At 41.8% G+C, this 21,880-nt stretch overlaps 1 protein-coding gene across 4 annotated transcripts in view; it reads left to right on the top strand.

Annotated features, from left to right (window-relative positions):
* adamts6 (ADAM metallopeptidase with thrombospondin type 1 motif, 6) overlaps positions 1–21,880 on the top strand; it is a 51,050-nt gene that overhangs the window by 5,951 nt on the left and 23,219 nt on the right. For 3 of the 4 annotated variants that reach the window (XM_034238831.1, XM_034238829.1, XM_034238830.1), the window contains exons 6-14: positions 544–627; positions 1,571–1,716; positions 4,758–4,801; positions 7,503–7,608; positions 8,811–8,957; positions 13,275–13,416; positions 16,908–17,015; positions 19,686–19,831; positions 21,638–21,701. In XM_034238831.1, coding sequence (XP_034094722.1) covers positions 544–627; positions 1,571–1,716; positions 4,758–4,801; positions 7,503–7,608; positions 8,811–8,957; positions 13,275–13,416; positions 16,908–17,015; positions 19,686–19,831; positions 21,638–21,701 — 987 coding nt within the window. The remainder of the gene's footprint in view (positions 1–543; positions 628–1,570; positions 1,717–4,757; positions 4,802–7,502; positions 7,609–8,810; positions 8,958–13,274; positions 13,417–16,907; positions 17,016–19,685; positions 19,832–21,637; positions 21,702–21,880) is intronic. The other variant, XM_034238832.1, reaches the window with a different exon arrangement.

Genomic DNA, 21,880 nt, shown 5'->3' with positions numbered 1-21,880 from the left:
ATTTACCAGTGGTGGAATGTTGAGTGAAACTGGATATGGACTTTACTTAAGAACACATTTGAGCAGAATAATCTCTCCACTTTTATTTGACAGCTTTAGTTGCTTTTCAGATTACATTTTTTTATATTCTTCCTTTCTTAGGAGTTAAAATTGGACAGCCTGTACAATGCAACAAAAACATGCAACAACATATAATAACACATATTGCAGAATTAATATCTATCCAAACACATCATATATAATAAAACACTGGCAGAAAACATTTTACTGCACATTAAGAACTTTTACTTTTGATAGTGTTAGTACATTTTTCTGTAACAACATTTTTCCTATGAAAGGTTTTGAGTTAGGGGCCTTTACCTGTAGTTGAGTATTTTTATACTTTTCAAACTTTTACTGAAGAAAAGGATCTGAATACTTCCTCCACCACTCTAGATGTCTATAGTAATGTGATACGGTGCCTGGTGGTTGATAAAGTTAGATGTTGTGTCATATGGACACAATTGTCTGACTTTGTGTCTTTTCTTCTTTTCTGGAGGTCAGGTTGCCAAACTTTACCGTGATGCCAGTCTAGGAAATGTTGTGAACATTATTGTGACCCGCTTGATTGTTCTGACTGAAGATCAGGTAAGAAAAAACTCAACGCCAGTCTCATGCCTTTATTGTTTTTCTCATTAATTCCACTTACCTTGAATCATCCATGCAGTATTATCGCAGTTAATATTACCATGAGGCTTTTTTTATATCGTCTGTACCTTCACCTGTAGTGAGTGTACAACTGATATGCTTAGCGTGAGTGAGCTGCAGTATTTTATGTGTTTGAAGGGGAAACCATTCACCATATGGCCACCACTTCAGATGAAAGATGTGCTCAGACATATTCCCTCAGGGAGTCTCGATTTAGGATTCTTACATGCAATGTACATGTGCTTGTATGTGTGATGGGAGTGCCTTCCTGGCATCTGTTTTTTTTCCAATGGGGTCATAGCGGCTTTGTACGTAGCATCATGTCCCAAAAACAAGTTTTAATGTAAAGTGGAGCTGCACGTTTGGCCATAAGAAGGATATTCTACTTTATATAAAAAACCCAATTGCAAAACAATGATTTTAAGGTGAAATTGAGTATTTCAGTCTTGTTTTGTAATCAATCAGCTACAATTAGCACAGCTAGCTGGCAAAGCAGCAGTTTACGACAGTTGACCCATTACATTACCACAACTTTCTCTACATCTTCTTCCCTTGATAGTCTTTTTGTGTCTCCTGTTTAAAGTGTTTATCCTACACAATATGATCAGACAGGACGCAAGACATTACAGCATTATATAAGCCAAGATGGCATGATATGAAGTAGCAGGATACAAAACCACATAATGCAATTTGATGAAGAACACAACAAAATGATATGACACAATACAAATTGTTACTACACATACAAATACGTTACCTTACGTTACAATAAGATACTTAAATATGAAATGCGGAAACAAATTGTGGTCTATAGTTTGTTTTTCTTTTGTGCTACAGAATCATGTTGCAATATACTGCATGTGTGTTGTGTTTTCTTTTGCAGCCTAACCTGGAGATTAACCACCATGCTGACAAGTCTCTGGACAGTTTCTGTAAGTGGCAAAAGTCCATCCTGTCCCATCACAGCGACGGCAACAGCATTCCTGAAAACGGGATGGCCCACCATGACAACGCCGTCCTAATCACCCGGTAAGTGTAGGCTCACATCTACAGGTACGGACTCAAATTAAGCGCACACGCCAATAATGATCCAGCACGGATTTGTGTACTTTAAAGAGTTGTTACTTTCAGAGTAAGTAGCACTTAGTTCCTCATTTGAGCAAATAGGTTGCAGGTTATTTTCTGTGCTTTTAAAGTTGTGGAGCCACCAGCCAGATTATGTTTGTGTTTAATAAGAGAGGTGGCCAGCAGTTTCAGTACTAAACCCTCCCAATGTGCAGTTCTTGTGCAAAAATGTTACCTGTAAGTGTTAAAGCTATAGAATAAAGTCCTGAAAACTATGAGCTGTTACAGAATAACAATTTACGTTGTGGGTGTTGCCATAAAACAGCAACAACTCTGTCATTACCTGGAATAGGCTTGAACTGTTTGGCCACATTACCTAGCAACTCAAATATATCTACCCCCCACATACACAGGTTTGTCTAAAGATGGCATTTTGTGATTGACATGGGCTTATGCCAAGGTTATTGACTCTCTTGGCTTTGTATAAAACAGCCGTTCTATCATTAGTGTGCTTTTGCTTGTTTGTCTGTCAGTTGAGGTTCTCCAGCTCCTTTTGCTCCATTTTTAATGGTGTTTTTTAGCTTCACTTAGCACTTATACACCAAAGGCTGTGTAGTAGATTCACGATGTTTATCTCTTTGAGAGGTGATACATGTGTATCACTCTTTCAAGATACCAAACATCTCATTAAACCGGCCTGTAACTCATAAACCTACAAACTTATCCATTTATGTTTAACAAGGGTAAACTACATAATAAACATCCCAAACTGCGCCACCCATGATGAAATAAAGAAAACCCGCAGCAGTACCTGCAGAATTAGACATATCAATCACATATTCTGCTAGTTAAATTGCATGATGCAATTTTGGGCATGTGATAGCAGAACAAATTATGAAACAAGCCCTTTAAAGTTTGTATACCCACATTACAAGCTAGTAAATTACTACTTTAATATCTAGAAGGCAACATTATCATCACAGAAGAGGTATGTTTCTGGAAACCTGAACAATGTAAATTCAATAATACTTTTATTTGATCTCTGTTTTGGTCTCAAACAACAAGCTTGCTAAGTGTTGCACTGTGGATAACTTTTTCTGTCGTTTGGTGCTGAAAAGGTAACGTTTGATCAGAGTTGGTTTGCCTCAAACAGCCCCCCTGCTACTGCTGGACAACCGATGAAAGAGAGACACGACTACATTTAGTCTCAGCCATGCTCTGTGTTTAGCGCTAATTAACAAATGTTAGCTAACATGCTAAACTAGTATGGCGAACTTTGTAAACATTACAGCTGTATAATTAGCATGCTTACATTAGCATTTAGTTGCTACTAGCATCGCATTCGCAAACTGCGATGCTAGTAGTTGCGATCGCAGTTTGTCGATAACATAAACCGAGCTATATTCCCAAGACTCGGTTTATGTTATCATTTATTATGTTTTAGTGAACGCATAGTAGGCTACATGTGTTTGAATATATAAAACCTCAAAACAGCAGCTTAAAATAAGGGGGGACATTTAGTTTAGCTTATTCTATATAGGTGGCATGTTGTCAGTTTGTAAGCTAATATTGCTTAAGCTAACACCAACACTGTTTTAAGGAAATGCGACTATGTGCTTCATACGTGCATTGCAGGGTTATTTCTGTATGATGAAATACTGGTAAAAGAGAGCAAAAATAAGGATAGAGATAATGAAATAAAAAGCTGTGGGGAGGAGGCAACAGCTGAGCTCAGAGATGCTAACATTATAAATATTATAAATAGCTGATGGTAGACAACAGGAAGCCCTCATTAACCACCATGTCTGGAGGAGCAGTCCCACATTCCGTACAAAGGTGGAATGCACCTAAAAAAGGTCCAGTATTATTTTTAAGATGGTAGATGCTTGCAGTACTCACAACGTTTATTTAATTTATACTTTTATATTATTATGATTAGCCTATTTGTTGATATTTTTAAAGTACATATTCCACCTGCTCAAGCTTCTCTTTTGTAAGGCTTCTGTTTGATGTCATTGTAAACTCAATATATTTTGTTTTTGAAGTGTTGGTCGGATAATGGGATAATATTATTATGATAGGGATTTAGACTTTCATTATCTGTTGTTATAACCAGGCTCACAGGAATCAAACATTGTCCCTGCAACTATGTGTCAGAAAATTCCACTACTACTACCTCCTTGTGATCTCTGATCAATGTAGCTCTCCTGCAGAGGTGCACCAGCAGGACACACAAAACCCCTTTCATTGAGATATTTCACCGTTTTCGTCTTTAAAGTGACCTTCATAGCAATGTTGCTTTTGTCAGTTTCTGCATCAGACAGCATTTTGAGGCTGCCTTGTTTGGAATGTGGCCTGTCGCTTTCAAAACAAAACACAGAGGGAAATTAGGGAAATAAATCAAAACAAATAGATGTCCTAAACCAGGTCAAGATTGTACTTCTTTGGTTTGGTGCTGCTCCACTGGGGAGGGGGGAAGAGAGAGAGATGGGGAGAAGGGGGAGAGAAAGAGGAGTTTACGGGGAGTGAGGGGAAGGAGAATGAAATTACATGTTCTGTGCCCTTGGTTTTAATAGATTAAAAGCTTTAGGAATGATTGGATATTTCATTTGAAATGTATGATGTGGCTCAGAGTGTTCTGGCCTCTATTGGATTACCTGTATGTGAGTTACAGGGGTTAACAGTGGGGACACAGCATGAGCAAAGCCTTTCACTTTGTTCTCATTCACGTCTGAGCACTGTGTATTAGCTAAGTGGCATTTCCCTGAAGGCTAAATGCTATAGATGGAGCAGTGAACCAGGTGTTTTCTCCAACTGAACCTGTCACAACTTTATTATATGCTATTGTTATGCTAAAGGTTGAGATTATATCTCGCCAGACTGATTACACATGGAAAGAATGGGATGGCAAAGAGCCAGTGGAAGAAAATACTGTATATGTTGAAAAAAAGTGTAGAGTTAATTTAATTGTTTGTGTTCTTTTTCTTTTTTTCACCCGCCTTTAGGTATGACATCTGCACGTACAAGAACAAACCCTGCGGTACCCTAGGTGAGTGGACTAAGGCAGAGTAACATTAATGTATATTAACATGGGTTTTCTTGCCAAATTGGTAATCTTAGCCGATGTTGACTCTATGATTCTCTGGATTAGGACTTCAATCTTCTCCTTTCCCCCCAGAGAGGTTTTCACATTCAGCCTTCAACGTGTCCTCAGACAAACCTTATTTAGCAACCTTCGCAGTCTCCTTTAGAAGAACACCAGACGGCTCCTGTGAGACATAATGAGAAGGATGTTTTCACTTGTGTTATTATAGCTCCTCCACTGGGGGTTGTGGGAGAAAGGAGAAGGTATGTGTTGGGAAACCGAGGAGGGAGACTCGAGGTGGGGGAGGAGGGATAAAGAGGAGAGTAGTGACAGAAGGAGGAGATGGAGAAGTAGAGGAGGAGTTGAAAGGAAAATGGAAGGGGAAAAGGACAATTATGGGGAGTGTTAGAGTATGCAGGAGGGAGATAAAATGCGATATGCTGGTTGTGATGGTATTGGGGGTGGGAAAAAGGACAGCAAGCAGTGGCAGAGACTCCCCCCCCCCTCCCTCCTCCACCTCTCTCTCCTCTCCAACCCCTTCACCCAACTTCTCTCACCATCTTATCTTTGTTAAGGCCCCGCAGGCACCACAGTATATCTTGGAGGTAATATTGTGACTTCAGGGGTGGTTTGACAGATTGACCGCATTCGTCACATTCCCCGGTCGCTTTAATTGCACTGGCATCTGCTTGGCTTCCTCGTTGTCTCAACCCCCCCTCCCCTGACCCCTCCTCCTCCCCACCTCCCCTCCTGTCCTCCCTCTCCTCTTTGGGATCATGCTCCCAGGTCAGATCGCTGGCCTTTAGGGTCGCCGTGTAATCACGGGCCTAGAGATAATGCAGAGTCCACCCCGGTGTTAAGAAAACAACTTACAATGCAGGGTGTGTGTGTTTGGCTCACCCTCGACACACACACACACACACACACACACACACACACACACACACACACACACACACACACACACACACACACACACACACACACACACCACACACACACACACACACACACACACACACACACACACACACACACACACTCACACACACACACACTTTACTCTCTCTCTCACACAAACATTCTTAAACTAATCGTAGAGTAGCCACCCTCCTTCCTTCCCTCCCTCGCCTCCTTTCTTCACCTTCAGGCTCCCTCTTTCCCTGCAGTAATGGTTTCAGTGGCCTCCTGATTTGCGAGTCTATTCTTGTTTAGCCTCTTAGTAAAGAGGATACAAAAGCCATGCCACTTTTAGCAGGGAGGCAGGGATTTCGTGCAAACTATACCGGAAAATCTGAAGCAGCGCTGACCACCAAAACATGATTTACGCAGGTTACTCTCAAGTGCGAATGCAGGTGTGTCCCATCTATCAGTATCACACTTAGACTGCAAGTTGCAACACACTGTCTGTGCATGGAAAACTAAATTCAGAGCTTCGTATGAATTTAAACGGTCACTTAGCCCTTGTTGGATTGAGCATTTCAGTTTTAGGTGAATTTGTCTAGGATAAGAGATATCGGTCTCACCCTAAACAGGGAGGAGTGCTAAGTAAATGCTGACAGTAAATGCTTTTCCATCCACTTGGTTTTATGCATTTTTATTAATAAATAGATAGAGTCTAGATACTGTAATAGTGGATAGAAAAACGTGACTAGTAAAGTGTAGGGATTATCCAGTTTATCAGAGACACTATTCAGAAAGAAAAGTTGTTTGTAAATGTTGTATTGCTGTGTTTTATGAGATTTGAGCATCAAAATAGAAATCCCATTAACCTCCACTGTATCGGAAAATGAGGCACGTTTTAGAATATCTTGAGTCCTAAGCAAAGAACACTAAAACTGCCAATAAGCAAGTTTTCTAACTTATGTAAAGAATTGTTATAGTGCCTCCTCTTAACTTCAACTTCAGCTCAAAAACATTTGAAAACCACTTAATTAAAATGGTCAGTCCTTCCCTCACAATATCTGCATCCCCCACAAAAACACACACAACTGCTTTGCGCTGTCATATGATCCACTCTCCAGTCACCTGTAGATGTAATCTGTGAAGAATGGCCTCCTGTCTCCCTATCTGACCTGTCAGGCTTTAGGAAAAAAGGACTTGAGACACCTGGATTGTGGAGCAGTTTCAACTCTAAACACCCTCTCCTCCTCTCCCTTTCTGTTTCCCCTCTCTCTCGTTCTCCAACTCCGGTTTAGAAATGAGGAAAACATCTATATTTTCTGACAGGTTTCTGGTGGGGCACGGTGTTGGTGAAGGGGTCCTTATATTCCCTTCCTTGGCTCGCTTTAGCCGATCCCTTGTTACATGAATGTATAAATCTAACCCTTGTCTAGACATTTTCCAGCAGTTGCTGTAGTTTGCAAGGAATACAAAAAAAAGAAGGTCTAGCCAGTGATGCTAAACTCCCACTGGTGCACAGGAGATCGTACGTGTGGAATCCCATTTTTATGACCGTGACTCCTAAGAATGCTTTGTCTTGACCTTGTGTTTGTCGTGTGTGTGTGTGTGTGTGTGTGTGTGTGTGTTTGTCGTGTGTGTGTGTGTGTGTGTGTGTGTGTGTGTGTGTGTGTGTGTGTGTGTGTGTGTGTGTGTGTGTGTGTGTGTGTGTGTGTGTGTGTATGTGTGTGTGTGTGTGTGTGTGTGTGTGTGTGTGTGTGTCCAGGCTTGGCCTCAGTGGCTGGAATGTGCGAGCCCGAGAGGAGTTGCAGCATCAATGAAGACATCGGCCTTGGTTCTGCTTTCACAATTGCGCATGAGATCGGCCACAAGTGAGTTTTAATACTTTTAAGATCCAGGTATAAAATCTGATATTACACGCTGATGCAAACGGCAGTGCTGAGTCTCATGCAGGATGAAAAGAGTCATTCTTAAAGATCCTGTGATACAGACATGAAGTGAAACTGCACATTTTTAGAGAGTGTTGCACTTGGTTGCTGCATAAGGAATTTGTTCAGATCATCTTGAAACCTTTTATCACGATTGTGTGCACTCTAATAATTGCTCTTAAGCAAACATTATTTAGTACTTGAGTTTGCCAGACCTGCATGTAGCCTTTTCTTCCCCCTGCAGACGTCTTGAACTGTATCTCCACATATTTCCTCATGCAAATGTCAGTGTCCACATACCTCTGGCTCTTTCTTCCTGAATATAAAGCAAAATAATGATGATGTATTAGTCTACGTATCCCTCTCGAGAGACTTTAGCAAGATGGCGATTTCCTTTATTATGTCTCATGTCTGCTTCTGTTGTGGGGCAGTTGTAAAAATAGTCTCTGCTTCTAGAGGATGTATAAAAAAACACACTGCAGCGGGGCTGATTTATTTCCAGAGTAGGGTAAAATGTCATAAACGCCAGCCTTAGAAAAACAGGTTCAGGCTGTGCAATGTGGTCGGGGTTGTTATATACATTAGACCTGATTTGTGCTCCCGGACTGTAAGGAAAAGTAAGCTTTGACATCCTGCTAAGGAGAGATTTTCCCTCAAAAGATATCCAGACAGATAAGGTATTTTCTTTTTATATACATTTTTGAAAGGATTTATTTTCAGTGCAAAATAAATTATTGAGCAGCTTTTATAACAGACCACAAGGTCGGGAGCTGGGTCTTTCTCTGGTGCAGCGATTGATCTAAAGCTCAGCAGAGACTCTCCCTCCCGGCCTGCTCAGACCTGCAGACGGTGATTGACATGCAGGCATCAAAGTAGTGATTAGACATTTTCATTCCTGCCGAGCTCCAGACAGGGTTTGACCCTTGACTTCTGGCTCCCCTCCGCACAGCTGTTTCAGAGCCACAGAGCTCCATCTTTATAGCCAGGGCCACTAAGGGAGACATCATGCAGAAACAGCACCCTGAACTGTCCACCCTCATGCCATCTGTTCACCGCCAAACACAGGGTCACTTTTAGACCCGTGGTTACTGATGATCAGCAAACCCAGCTGAACCTAATTCCACTTTTTATTTTCTGCGTCTTAGTTTTGGGATGAACCACGACGGGATCGGGAATTCCTGCGGTACCAAAGGCCACGAGACAGCCAAGCTAATGGCCGCTCATATAACAGCCAACACCAACCCTTTCTCCTGGTCCGCCTGCAGCAAAGACTACATCACCAGCTTTCTCGAGTAAGTGGATGATGGTTGCTCCCTGTGTGTGTGTGTGTGTGTGTGTGTGTGTGTGTGTGTGTGTGTGTGTGTATGTGTGTGTGTGTGTGTGTGTGTGTGTGTGTGTGTGTGTGTGTGTGTGTGTGTGTGTGTGTGTGTGTGTGTGTGTGTGTGTGTGTGTGTGTGATCAGAAAAAGGAGCATGCCTGTTTTCCAGCTCGCTTGCAGCCGCCTCTCCGCAACCCGCTGCCGCCGGCTTGCGGTGACCCGCTAGGATGTCCTGTAAGCAGGGCCTTCCCCACTTTTTCACATTCATTTCATCACCAAGCCTCCTGCCAGACCTCCTTGTGGCTGTGTGTGATAACCGGGTGCCTTCCACCCCTTGCATCCTCACACCACAAGGCGGGTGATGTTGGGGCTCATGTGGTGCTCGGTGGTGATGCGGAGACCAGCTGCCTCCAACCACTACTCCGCTGTTTTGTGGATAGGTCAAAGAAAAAAAGAAGCTTAAGTGCACAAATAAACCAAATCGGAGATGTTTGGCTGAATAATAGATTTGCTGGCTGAGTTATACCAGCCTGGTATGGTAAAAACAAAAAAGCAGATGTTTTCATAGAAGGCCAGACAAAACATCTGGATATGGCCTTCAGAGTCTGGCAGTGAACAGATATCTTTGGACATGACAGGAGTGTATTAACTGATCCCTGCTGGCCACTGGTTTATTGAGTTAAAGCTGCTTTTCGAGGAGGTTTCTAAATGAGCTGCTCTAATTTCCCTGAATCTGAGCACTCTTATAACTTTGTAGGACTCGTGAAAATGGTTGCAGCAGAACCAGAAGATACGCATTCTCACTCACCCTGGTCTCACAGACACAGTCTCTAATACATTTGACTTGGGGACTGTTTTTCGCTGTGGATTGAAGAGTGGTGTTTCTCCCAAACGGAGCTCTGGACAGGCTGGTCCACTGCCAACAGCTTCATTGTGTAGGAATAACAATCAGAAAGTGGTCAGGATTATTCCAGCAGAGGAGAAACATGCTGCCATTCTTCTTTATCCTTTAAGCGTGCCAGAATTAGGTCAAGGAAGCCTCCTCTTTTCAAAGTCCTCTCACTATTTACCTTGACATTAGACAGAGCCAATCAATTGGTGATCAAATGTGAATGTGTTTACAGTTTGGTGCCTTCAAGCGGACAAAACAATCATTTCAAGCTGATATAACAGCTCTTAAAGAAGTGAGTTAGTTATACTGACTGCAGAGGTCAGATTTAAACAGGGATTTTATTTGTATTTATTTGGAAGTCTTTAAAAGGAACACTTCAATGTAACAGGCTTGAATCAGAGTCTCACAGCTTGGTATACTGTAAGTGCATGCATCTGTGATTGAAATTGCATTTTTTATTGCACCAACGAGCCTATTTATTTAAGCTTTCCAGGGAGGATTTTAGATATCCGTAGCTGCTTCATAAACAAAAAGATCCTCCCTTTTCCATTTTTCCACAACAGCCTTGTAAACAACCTTGTAGTGAAGGATTGGTTGGATGCGCTGCAAGTCTGCGGTGTGTGTGTGTGTGTGTGTGTGTGTGTGTGTGTGTGTGTGGTGTGTGTGTGTGTGTGTGTGTGTGTGTGTGTGTGTGTGTGTGTGTGTGTGTGTGTGTGTGTGTGTGTGTGTGTGTGTGTGTGTGTGTGTGTGTGTGTGTGTGTGTCTGTGTGTGTCTGTTTGTGTGTGTGTGTATTGATGTTTAGTCAGCGAGGCCTTCCAAGACGCCGATAATAGCTGTTGTGGTTGTCAAATGATGTTTCCGGATGAAAGCTGTTAGAGGAGGGTTCATGAACAACACTTGTGACAGAGATGACAGTAACATGTGCCAGTTTCCAGCCGGGACACAAAGAGGCGCTTCTCTGCTGCTGCTGCGCCGGGTTTCTGTCCAGCGCTGGCTCCAGTATATATGAGGATGACCAGAGCTAACAAAAAGACAAAGTTGTTTTTTATTTCTTGTTTTCTCAGCAGAATAAACCTCTGCTTAGCTTATATTTATAGCCCTATAAGTATCAGACTGTTTCTTGAGTTTTTTGTATTAATTTAGTGTTTTATTGCCTTTTGCTTGCTATCGTTCTGTCTGTAAACTCCAATTATCCTCTCTTTCTCTCCCTCGATCCGAATTTTGGATATAACACACGCTTCTCCTAGCCAAGTAAACAACTTTGGCTGTCGTGCTGGCCTAGATTCACCGTCTTGCTAAAGCAATATGCGCTGCTTTGTTTGGGCCTTTTAGCAGTGGTTTATGAATACACTCACAGTTCAGTCAAAGTTTATCCTCCTAAGTCTTTACGCCAGTTTGTTATAAATGTTAAAAGACAGGCTGTTTGGGTTTATTAAACTCTCAGAGACCACATATGATCTATTAAGTTTCATATTAGATTTATGTGGCTTGTGCCTTGTGATAATTGTTAGGTTAGTCTGATTTAATCATGCTGATGGGTGGACACACTCAGCATGGCTAATTTCTACATAAACGACCGGTGTCAGAGTTCGGGGATTGCTGATGTTCGCGCTTATTAGAGGATATTTCCGCTCAGCATAATGAATTTGGCTGAATCCACCGGACAGGAAGCCATTACGACCAAATAATAGCTTCTATGTTTAATCTTTGACTATTTTGTCCCTTTCCAAACCAATAAATAGAGAGGCTTGCTCTTAGTGCACAGGGAGTCGGGGGCCTCAGAGACCCACTTGTGTCTCTTTCTCCATGATGAGAGGGTCTTCCGGGGAACAAGAGCCAAGAAATGGGATTATTCTATACTGGAGGACAAAGAGGGTCAAAAAGGAATCATTAATTCTACTAAATTACTATTTTATATTTATTACACTGGGATAAAAAAATATGTAGAAGATCTCTTAAAAAAACAGCTGGTGGAACAAAATCCTGAGGTAAAGCAGAGAAGGAAACATTTGTCCTCTTAATTAGCTCTGGAAATTACATTAAAGGCTCAGTCTAGCCATTTTTAAATGGTATGTTCAGCCAAGCAGATTGATTTAATTTGATAGTTTTTAAGATAAAACCCCTAAAATGAAGACCTTCTTCCCAGGACAGCTGATGTATTGAATGTTTGTTCGTGGTGCTCAGTGTAATAAAAAAAATATTTATTTCAGAATCAGTTGCACAAAACCAACCATTTTTGTAGGGTCTATTTGTTCGGAAATTATTGAAAAACAGCTATTACTTAAAAAAATCAGCTGAGCTAGAATTTTTTGGGGAATGTACTTAGTAGTATATACTTTCAAATCTATCAGCTCGGCCATATATCACTGTAGGTATGTGGTCAAATATGTGATTTTGCAGTTTTGTGTGGACCAGCCGTTCAATGTTTAAGTTTCTGTCTTCTTCACTGCTGCATTGTGGGTCCAAGCTGCAGTCAATCATAACGCCTAGCTCTACGTTATTGTTGTCACTAGGCCCACTTTTCCTTTTGCTGGATGGGAGGCATTCCTCTGCATTTTGCAGCTGCCACATTTGGAAAGAACACAGTGTTATAGTAAATATTGTAGTAGCATTTAGCCTAGAGTGTATTCAATGACTCAGGCAGAAGCAAGCATATCTCTATTTGTTTATTGGCACTTGCCTTTGGTATGATTTGAATGTTATACAAGTGGGCTAAAGGTCAACAGATTAATACTACATTTGATTGTCTGACCTCAAAGATAGGGCGATAAAAGCATACACACAGCTCAGCGTCTCATCCCAGGATTAACAGACACACAATGCAAAGAAACAACTGTGTGTATTTATTTGTAAATGACTAAAATACAAATCAGCCAAGTGTTTTTTTCCCTGCAAGTTTTTGTGTGAGCGCACACATTTCTATCGGACAAACAGACTAAACATACTCCTAGCCCCGGACATATGACCCATAGCTCACTCCAGATTGTTCTCTTCCTCTCCCTGCTCTGTGATTCTATTGACTCTGCTGTGGATTCAATATATGAATAGTGGAGCACAGAGCCATATAATCAGAGAAGGCTGCTCTTTAAGCTCGGTCCTCTTTGGCTGTGGTAAAATGTCTCTGCATGTGCTTTAACACTCCGTTTGATAAGGAGGTGTTGATGTGTGATATCAACATCAACTACATGTCATTTGAGATTTGAGTCAGGCTACCTACAATTGTAATTTGGTGGTAAAATAAAATGAGTCGAGCAACACCAGCCAAGGTCTTAAAGAAACAAGGAGGAGGGGGGGCTTTAATCATTCAATCTTGGCTTTTCTAGCTCTGCCATCAGCCAAGTGTAGAAAGGTTTCTTTGTGTAAGAAACAATCCTATTGTAGGTTTGTTTTTTTGACAGCTCAGGTCGGGGGACGTGTCTGGACAATGAACCTCTGAAACGAGACTTCCTGTACCCAACAGTGGCCCCTGGGCAGGTGTACGATGCAGACGAGCAGTGTCGCTTCCAGTACGGAACCTCCTCACGCCAGTGCAAGTATGGGGTAAGAAACCAGCATCTGTCTTCTTGTCCTCCTCTTACTCACCCAAAGGATCCCTGTTTTATGTTTGAACTGCTCATTTAGTTCTAGTTTTTATAAGTTAACAATGTTACTTTAGCATCTCCAACACACATTGAACTTGGAAAGTAAATTGGACATAAATGAATGTATTAATCTGATATGTATATGATGTTGCAAAGGAGTTATTTTTACCTGTGTGGGAAACTGATGAACTGAAGTTAGGAGTCTTCTCAAAGGTTTGAGCAAAATGGCCAAAATATGTGTTTTTAAAACGTTCTTGTTTTTTTTTATCATGCACCTTTGAGATAAAAAACACATCTGGTATCCCATTGTGAGCTCCATTGCTTAAAAAACAAAAGCAAAATGATGTAATGTGACCAAATTAGGTTTTATTGCCATTTTTCCCTCCAATAGCTTTCTAAATGTCTATTAAAGACACTTATGAAATGGATAAAAGCGCTGCACATTTTTTTGTAAAGAAGTCATATATCAATTAAAACCAAATGCAAAACAAAAGCATCTGAAACAACAAGCTCCATTTTAATTTCTGTTATTTCTCACATGTTGAATAAGAGGTGTCTATGTGCAATCACAGCATGTTCAGTCCTCACTGAGATGATAACAGTTTTCTTCAAGTTAATATTTCCTCCTTGAGGTTAATGGAGGGTAAACATTAGGGGAAGATAATAGTTTTATTATTGTCTGACGACAAGAGCTGGTTTAGAAGTGTCTTTCCACACGTTGCCCTATTCTTCTTATTAATCTATAAACGCCCCGGACAGAGAGATGAAGGATTGAAGTCAACACTTCTCTCATCTTTAAGTCTGTGAGGATAATGATTCACCCCCCATGCCAGAGTCATGAGAAAACCGCACTTCATAAATGACACAGGCAATGAAAGATGAGAAACAGCCACACGGTAAAATAAGCAGTCAAAAGAATCCTCGAAGATTTAATGAACAATAATGTGATATTGTTTTGCGTTACGTAAATATTGGAAAAAGAGAACGTAGATTAGCTGAGATCATGAGGTTATTTCATTTCATTGAAAGACAGCAGATTATAACAGGCCCCAAATCAAGCCCTGTTATTTTGGTTTCTAAGCTCATAATTGTGGTTTTAGATCAGCATGAAAGACGAACATTTATGAGCGGATTGGATTCCAGCACGATTCCACAGACTAGATTGGAGTTTTTCATCTGACAATCAGATCTATTTCATACAGCATCTGTGAAAGAGATGCCCTCTGCGACTGCTCTCAGGACAGACGTGACCACAGAAATGGATAAAAAGTCTAATGAGTGGAAGAGTCTGGTTTCTAAAGCTCAGCTCTAACCTGCTGAACTCCTCCACATTTGGATGGAAATATGTTGTATTTCGTTATCGTTTTGTAATGCGAAAGAAAACAGTGATGGGAAACCAGGGGAGGTTTAGTCAGAGTATATCAAAGTTTATCTTTAATATTACGATAAATAATGTCATATTGTAGTTTTAGTATTTCACTAGTAAAACATGTTGGGCTTAGACTGTTTGATAACAAAGTGATTTGTTATTTTTGTATGTCCAAACTCTGAAATGCCTGCCACAAATCTGCACCTCTTTCATTTATCTTCAGGACAGGATGTGAACTCAGAGCACACATGACAAGTTACTTCACTGAGCGGTACAAAGAATGATACCATGCATAACTTCATTTGCATACAACAAAATATCAAGAAAAGCGCGTTAAGACTTGTTCAGGACTTGAAACTCCGAGGTTAGGACTTGGGAATTAGAATACGAATGCAAAGACTTGAGAGTTTTTTGTGAAAACATGGATATTTAAAATGGTTTCGGTCGGCTTGTTATACTTTTGAGTTTGACCATGACCATGTGGCTGTTTACTCAAACAATAAGATGTTAGGCTTTTTAGTGCTAATTGGTAAATGTAAGCATGCTAAACTAAGAACAGTCTGGATGTAGACTCTTTTTTTTCTGTCTAATTTTAAAATGCATCGAACCTCTATGATAATTGATCATAATTGAGTTGCTCACAAATCAAACAAAAATGTATATTGCTTTGTATTTAGGGGCCATTGCCAAAAGAGATTGTAAACCACTCATGTCGAGTAAAACAACAGCAATATTTCACTGAATATGGCCAACGACATCTTTGCGGCGGTTGAACTAAATTCAAAACTTTTAAAGAACCGCGGGGGATCTCACAGACATAAAACCACAGTGTGAGCCTGTGTCAGAGGTGGGAAAAGAAACACATAAGTCAAGAGAGGAAGTTATGGTGATTGATTGCGTTAATTTGGTTCCAATGACCATTTCCTACTTCAGTTAGTGCCCCGAGATACCAACACAGGCAGGTCAGCTGCGTGACACTGGAAGGTATGAAAAACAAACAACATTTGATGGCTTTATTAGCAAGGCCCTCACCGAGTGCCCTTGCCCTTTTTTTTATCGCCGGCTTGTTCTCACGTTGCGTAAATCCATTAGGCGCACATCCACGTTCGTTAAAGCCCGGGACGCTAACCCTTCAGCTGGTGGAGATAGTGAATGGAGCAGCGGCGGCTTATTGAAACCAGCTGGTAGAGGAGAGCCGCTGCAACCAGAGAGTGGCAGTTTGCCGCTTTGTTTAATCTGGATAGGCTCAGGGAGCGTCGGGGCCGTGGCATATTTACTGACCCCGGGGGTCACGATCTATGCGCTGGATCATAACTCTTTTTCATGAGCCTGCTCTTCTGCAGTACACAATTGTCCTGTAAAAGCCTTTGAAGACGAGACACGGGGGCGTCCCAGCTCGGTTTAATGGGAAATCTAATGCAAGGTTGTGCAGAGCAGTCCTTGTAACATGTGTTCTCTTTATGGTTTTATTTATTTGGGGGCAACTTTGTGCTGTCTACCCACTATCTCTCTTTCTCACACACACACTCCCTTCCTTTTAATTTAAATGGATTCTCCTTATGCTCTAGACTTAAGGAGGAGAAGACGGGGATGTTTACTCAGACCACTCAGTAATACTAAAGATATTTGTTAGACCTACAAGTCTTCTTTATCTAAGACTTGGGAGGCCTATTGCTCATTCTTGATTTCCCCTAAGCAGCAGAAATGGGATTTCTTGAACTGATGTCACGGTCCCGTGTGGTCTTGAGGTGAACGTGCAAACGTTAGTCATGGTGTTGATCCAGCTGACTCTTCATTTCTCATAAGAGAACATTAAGAGCACCCAATGACCCTCGGCGTATTGCTCAATATGTACGATGATCCAAAGCATATGAGCTCTTAAAGTTAGATGCCTCTCATCAACTCATCTGATTTGATCTTGAATCAAGTAGATTTATAGATAGTTTTGTTCCTACTTCTCCGTCAGAGTGGAGAAGAAACCACCAAAGGCTACTGACGAATCATTCCCTTAATCAGCGATCCACCCCCCGGTCTACTGAATTGATTTATTCTGACCAACTTGCTTTTGCCTTCTTTCCTAGGAAGTGTGTAGAGAGCTCTGGTGCCTTAGCAAAAGCAACCGCTGTGTAACCAACAGTATCCCTGCTGCGGAGGGGACCCTGTGCCAGACTGGAAGCATTGATAAAGGGGTAAGTCATCGAATATTCTTCCAAATTACCAGAGAATAACACATTTTGGAAAAACACATTTTCTCACTTAATCCTAGTGGTTTCGTGGGCGGTTTAAGATATTCTTCAAACACACTGCTAGATCAGGAGGAGGATGAGTAAGAGATGTTTTTCCAAACTGACAGCCACACACTCACCTCTGACCTATGATATCTCTCCCAGCTACTGCAACCCAGACGTTAACAGTCAAGTTCGCTTTGATATGATGAACTTGGTTAGCTTTGCATCATCAATCATTTAAATGATTACATTTCCACCCCCGTCACCCAGGTCAAGACGGGTCATCAAAATGTGTTTTTGTTTTACGGGAGGAGAAAAGAGGAATTTTGAAATACATTTTCTTATACTTGACAATTAACCCAGCGGCATCGTCATTGGGATTTTAGTTTTTTGTGAATGAATGATAGCACTCAGAAAATATACATGTTGCTGTGATGTATTTATTCAATGCAGTCAGCACCACAAACTAATTCCATTAACCTATAATATATTTTGGTTGAGGCAAAAACAGAGGGTTTTTCAGAAAGAACGTTTAATTAAGTGTGAAAATCATATGCATACCTTTTTTATTTTATACTTTTTGATCTGTAATGAGCACATCAATAACCTCTGTGTGCAGAAATGAGCCTCTGATAGTGGTACCTCACTGCCTCAACTTTGATCTATTCCTCTCTGGGATGGCGCTAACACTCACAAAAACACACATGCTAGCAGGCCAAGCTTTAGGTCATCAGCCCGCTCTTGATGCCAGCCAGGTTAGGGGAGACAGTTTTAACACGGATTACGGCAGCCATTGTCACCGGATGGTCCGAGGTCTAAAAGGGAAGAATAGCAGAGTGTCACGAGCTGTCACCCGCGATTACCATTAGCTCAGTGGAGCCTTTGAGGGCCGGGGCCCACGGACAGGGTCCTGGACAACACAGGGGGCCCCAGGTTGAGCCGGGGGGGCTTTGAATCAGCTTTTGGAGCAGCTTTAGAAGAGCTAGTGGCAGACCGTGTCTGCCCCTGCCCGGGGAGAGCTTCAAAGGAATATGAATGTCAGCCATTTCTCACCCAGCGTGTAATGGAGAGAGGCCCTTCCACCAGGAGCAGGGAGAGAGGCTGGGGGAGAGGGCAGAGGGAGGCGGGAGAGGGGCAGAAACTGACCAACTGAGAGGAGTTTTCTGTATGTTTAAATGGACTCACAGATAAACAGTTTGCTAGACTTCATCTCCGCTCCCCCTCTGTGTTTCTGTCAGGCAGTTTCCCTCAACACATCTCTCCTCTCTCCTCTCCCACTGATAATCTTGTTTAAAGAGCATCTCAGGACGGGAATGAGTGAGTCAGAGAGGGACACGCAGCCCTTACCTTATCTGTCCCAGCCTCTGAGTTATTAACCCACTGACACAGTTGAAAGACAAAGGGATGTCTCTAAACCTCTCTTCCCTCTGGAGCTGTGAACAGCTTAGCACGAGGATTAAAACACTCCTGATCAGCACACATACTGCTGTACATCCCTCACCTGCCTCTGAAAGCTCCTCACAGTACTCTGGAAACAAGAACACAAAGACATTTGATTACAACTTGTAATCAAATAATTGTTAAGGTAATAATGTGTTCAAGAGGATTCTAAGCACACATTTTGTTGGACAAAACAAATAAACAAATTAAAGGGGCCCTATTATGCTTTTTGGGGGTTTTCCCTTTCCTGTAGTGTGTTATGCAGCGGTTTTTTGCATGTAAATGGTCTGCAAAGGCTAACATCTCTGTGTTCCTCTCCCACACACCTCCCCCCTGCCTTAAATGCCTCCATTGTTCTCCTTTGTTTACTTCTGCGACATAGTGACATCACACGTTTGAATACTACCACCAGCCGCTAAGTAAGGCTCTAGCAGGAAAGCAATTGTATTGATTTGAGCAAGTGCTTGTTAAATGACATTTGTGTTCTCATTTTTAATCATTTCCATTTTGGAGTGAGCTAATAAGTACTTCTCAGATGTTGAACTATTCCTTTAATGTTAAAATGGATTTAACTTGAGTTGAGTCACATTACATATCCAACAATTAACCTCAACGAGGAGGAAACCAGGTCAGCAATAACCCATACAGAATGACAGGTAAGAGAGGAGAAATAACAGGGCTAATACGGAAATGAATTATAGGGTGAGTAATATTGTAATCACAAGTTAGTGTGTGTTTCTAAAGCAAGGCAGAGGGAGAGCGTGTGTTATTGAAGGACAACTGTTTAGTCTACAGTTCATTGTACACAGATGCACATTGATTTATCATGATGTCAAACTTTATAAAACTGACACTGCAGTATTCTTTGTTGTAATAAGATAAGATAGAGCTTTATTGTCTCCCTTAGGAGAAATTTGTCTTGGGCATCGAGATAATACACATAAAACATTCAGGTCAATCAGTCATAGATACAGAACAGAGATCACATATCACATGGCAAAGAAACAAACAGGTACATCACTTTCCCTATTGCACATATCCCTATTGCACATACATAATCATATGTAATAATGTTATTGTGACTCTAAAACAATCGTGTCTAAAATGTGTCTCACATTTTGGATAAGATTCAACTCGACTGCATGATAACTTAACTTTCCTTCTCTCTTTCCTCTGCGTTTCTGCTCGCAGTGGTGCTACCAGGGGGAGTGTGTGGTGTTCGGTACCTGGCCTCAGAGTGTGGACGGAGGCTGGGGGCCCTGGTCCTCGTGGGGGGAGTGCAGCAGGACCTGTGGGGGCGGTGTTTCCTCCTCCATGAGGCACTGTGACAGCCCAGCGTAAGTAGGCAAAGTAAGCCGCAGCAAGCTGAACACACACATCCAGGTCCTGCCTACGTGTGTGTGTGTGTGTGTGTGTGTGTGTGTGTGTGTGTGTGTGTGTGTGTGTGTGTGTGTGTGTGTGTGTGTGTGTGTGTGTGTGTGTGTGTGTGTGTGTGTGTGTGTGTGTGTGTGTGTGTGTGTGTGTGTGTGTGTGTGTGTGTGTGTGTGTGCGTGTGTGTGTGTGTGTGTGTGTATCTTATATTTGAAAGGGATAGGAGAGGCATAATAGTAGCAAAGGGATAAATGCCACTTTCCATAGAAATAATTGCGTTTTTGTTAAAAAAATATTTTTGCTAGTTTTTTGTTGTCAACTGCAACAGGATGTAACAAAGCATTGTGTAAATAAATGCCACTTCAGTTTTGCCTTTACTTATACTGGACAATGGTGGAATACTTTAAAGTCAAACAGGAAGTGAGGCGTTTATTTTTTATAATTAAATAAATGTGGTGTGTTTCCTGTTGAAATAGGTCAGTTAGTGGTCAATAATAAGTGTAAATTGATGATCCACCGAGAGAAAGGCAGATATAAAGGCATTAAATAAAAGGCTGGAGCCGATTTATAATATGTTGGTTGGACATTTTAGTACAGCATGGAGTCTCCACTGAAGTGCACAGTTTTAAGCTTAAGCTAGGCTAAAATAGCTCTGCCCACCTGCCTGAAAACACATGATGTTAAACAGCTACAAGATGAACCATTTTCAGTATTAAGTATGCTAAGTTTAAGTATGCTAACATTAGCCACCATAGGCCAGTGATCACACCAGCCTTAGTAGGGATGTGTTAAGCAGGACAATTATGTTATTCCTTCTGTTAAAAGTTACTCAGTCTCGCCGTAACAAGACAGACATAAGGTCACCAGAGGAGGGTTCATTCAAGGTCGTCCTGGGCACCACTATCTTCTAATCTAACTTATCACAGAGGTTGGTCCTTATGCTATTTAAGATGTACTGGTGAAGCATGTGCAGTCAGTTAAGCTCCCAGCTCACAAACTTCTGTTGTTTAAAAGCATCCCCTAGTCCTCACGTGACAAGTCATTGTCCAGCGCATCTTTGTCTGGAAATAGACGTTTATCCTTCTCCCATCGGTTCATTCTTTTGTTTTCCGAGCTAGATGTTACGTCTAGGAAGACACGAGAAAGAGCCAGGGTGAACTAGAGGGAAGGGGGAAAAAGGAGGAAGGAGGGAAAAAGGGGGAAGAGGAGAAGGCACCGGCATAATGTGGAACACCTGTGTAAGGTGATCGCTGCCGCTCAGGCATCAGTGCAAAGAGGAGGGAGGCAGAGAAAACACAGCCAGAGCAGCGTCTGACACATTCATTACAGAGCCTGGCTCACTCTGCAAATGAAGTGGAAATTGTCTCAGAGGAAAGGGAGGCTAATGAAGGTGAGAAGAAGAGATGATAAGAGAGGAAAAACAGACGTTTGCAGATGTAGTAAATCTAGTGGATCGCTCTGAGGTAACAGAATTCAGTCTCTCTCCCAAAACTAAATGTCATGTCACATTTAAGAGCTCTCGGAGCAGCTTGGATTTCATGAATGAATCACTGGCGTACACACTCGGCAAAGCAGCAAATGCAGACATACAAACACACTTTGTCTTCTGGCAGAGACTTTCTGAGGCCTGTTTCATGAACTGCATTCACCAAAATGTACTCACTACACCACCAAAGATGTTTTCTTTGTGGCTTATTTATGACGCTCAATGCGTTGAACATGTCCTCTCACCTTTTAATTCCCAACTCACTGAATTCTCCTGTGTCTCTCAGCCCGTCTGGAGGAGGGAAGTATTGTCTCGGGGAGAGGAAACGTTACAGATCTTGTAACACCGACGTAAGTTTTCTTCATTTCTTTGCCTCCCTGTTTTACTCTGTCTGCTTGGTATTTGGAGCAAAGTATACAAGTGACTTGGAAGCTAAACTGTCCTCTTGATGGATTTCCTGCTCTGGTTCGTAAAGGGACTGAGATAGTTGAGGCATTCTGACCCGGGATGGATTTGGCCTGTCACAGCA

This window comes from Gymnodraco acuticeps, unplaced genomic scaffold, assembly GCF_902827175.1.
Source record: "Gymnodraco acuticeps unplaced genomic scaffold, fGymAcu1.1, whole genome shotgun sequence".
NCBI classification, from domain to species: Eukaryota; Metazoa; Chordata; class Actinopteri; order Perciformes; family Bathydraconidae; genus Gymnodraco; species Gymnodraco acuticeps.
Note: the sequence above shows the minus strand (reverse complement) of the source record. Positions and strands in the feature narration are given on the sequence as shown.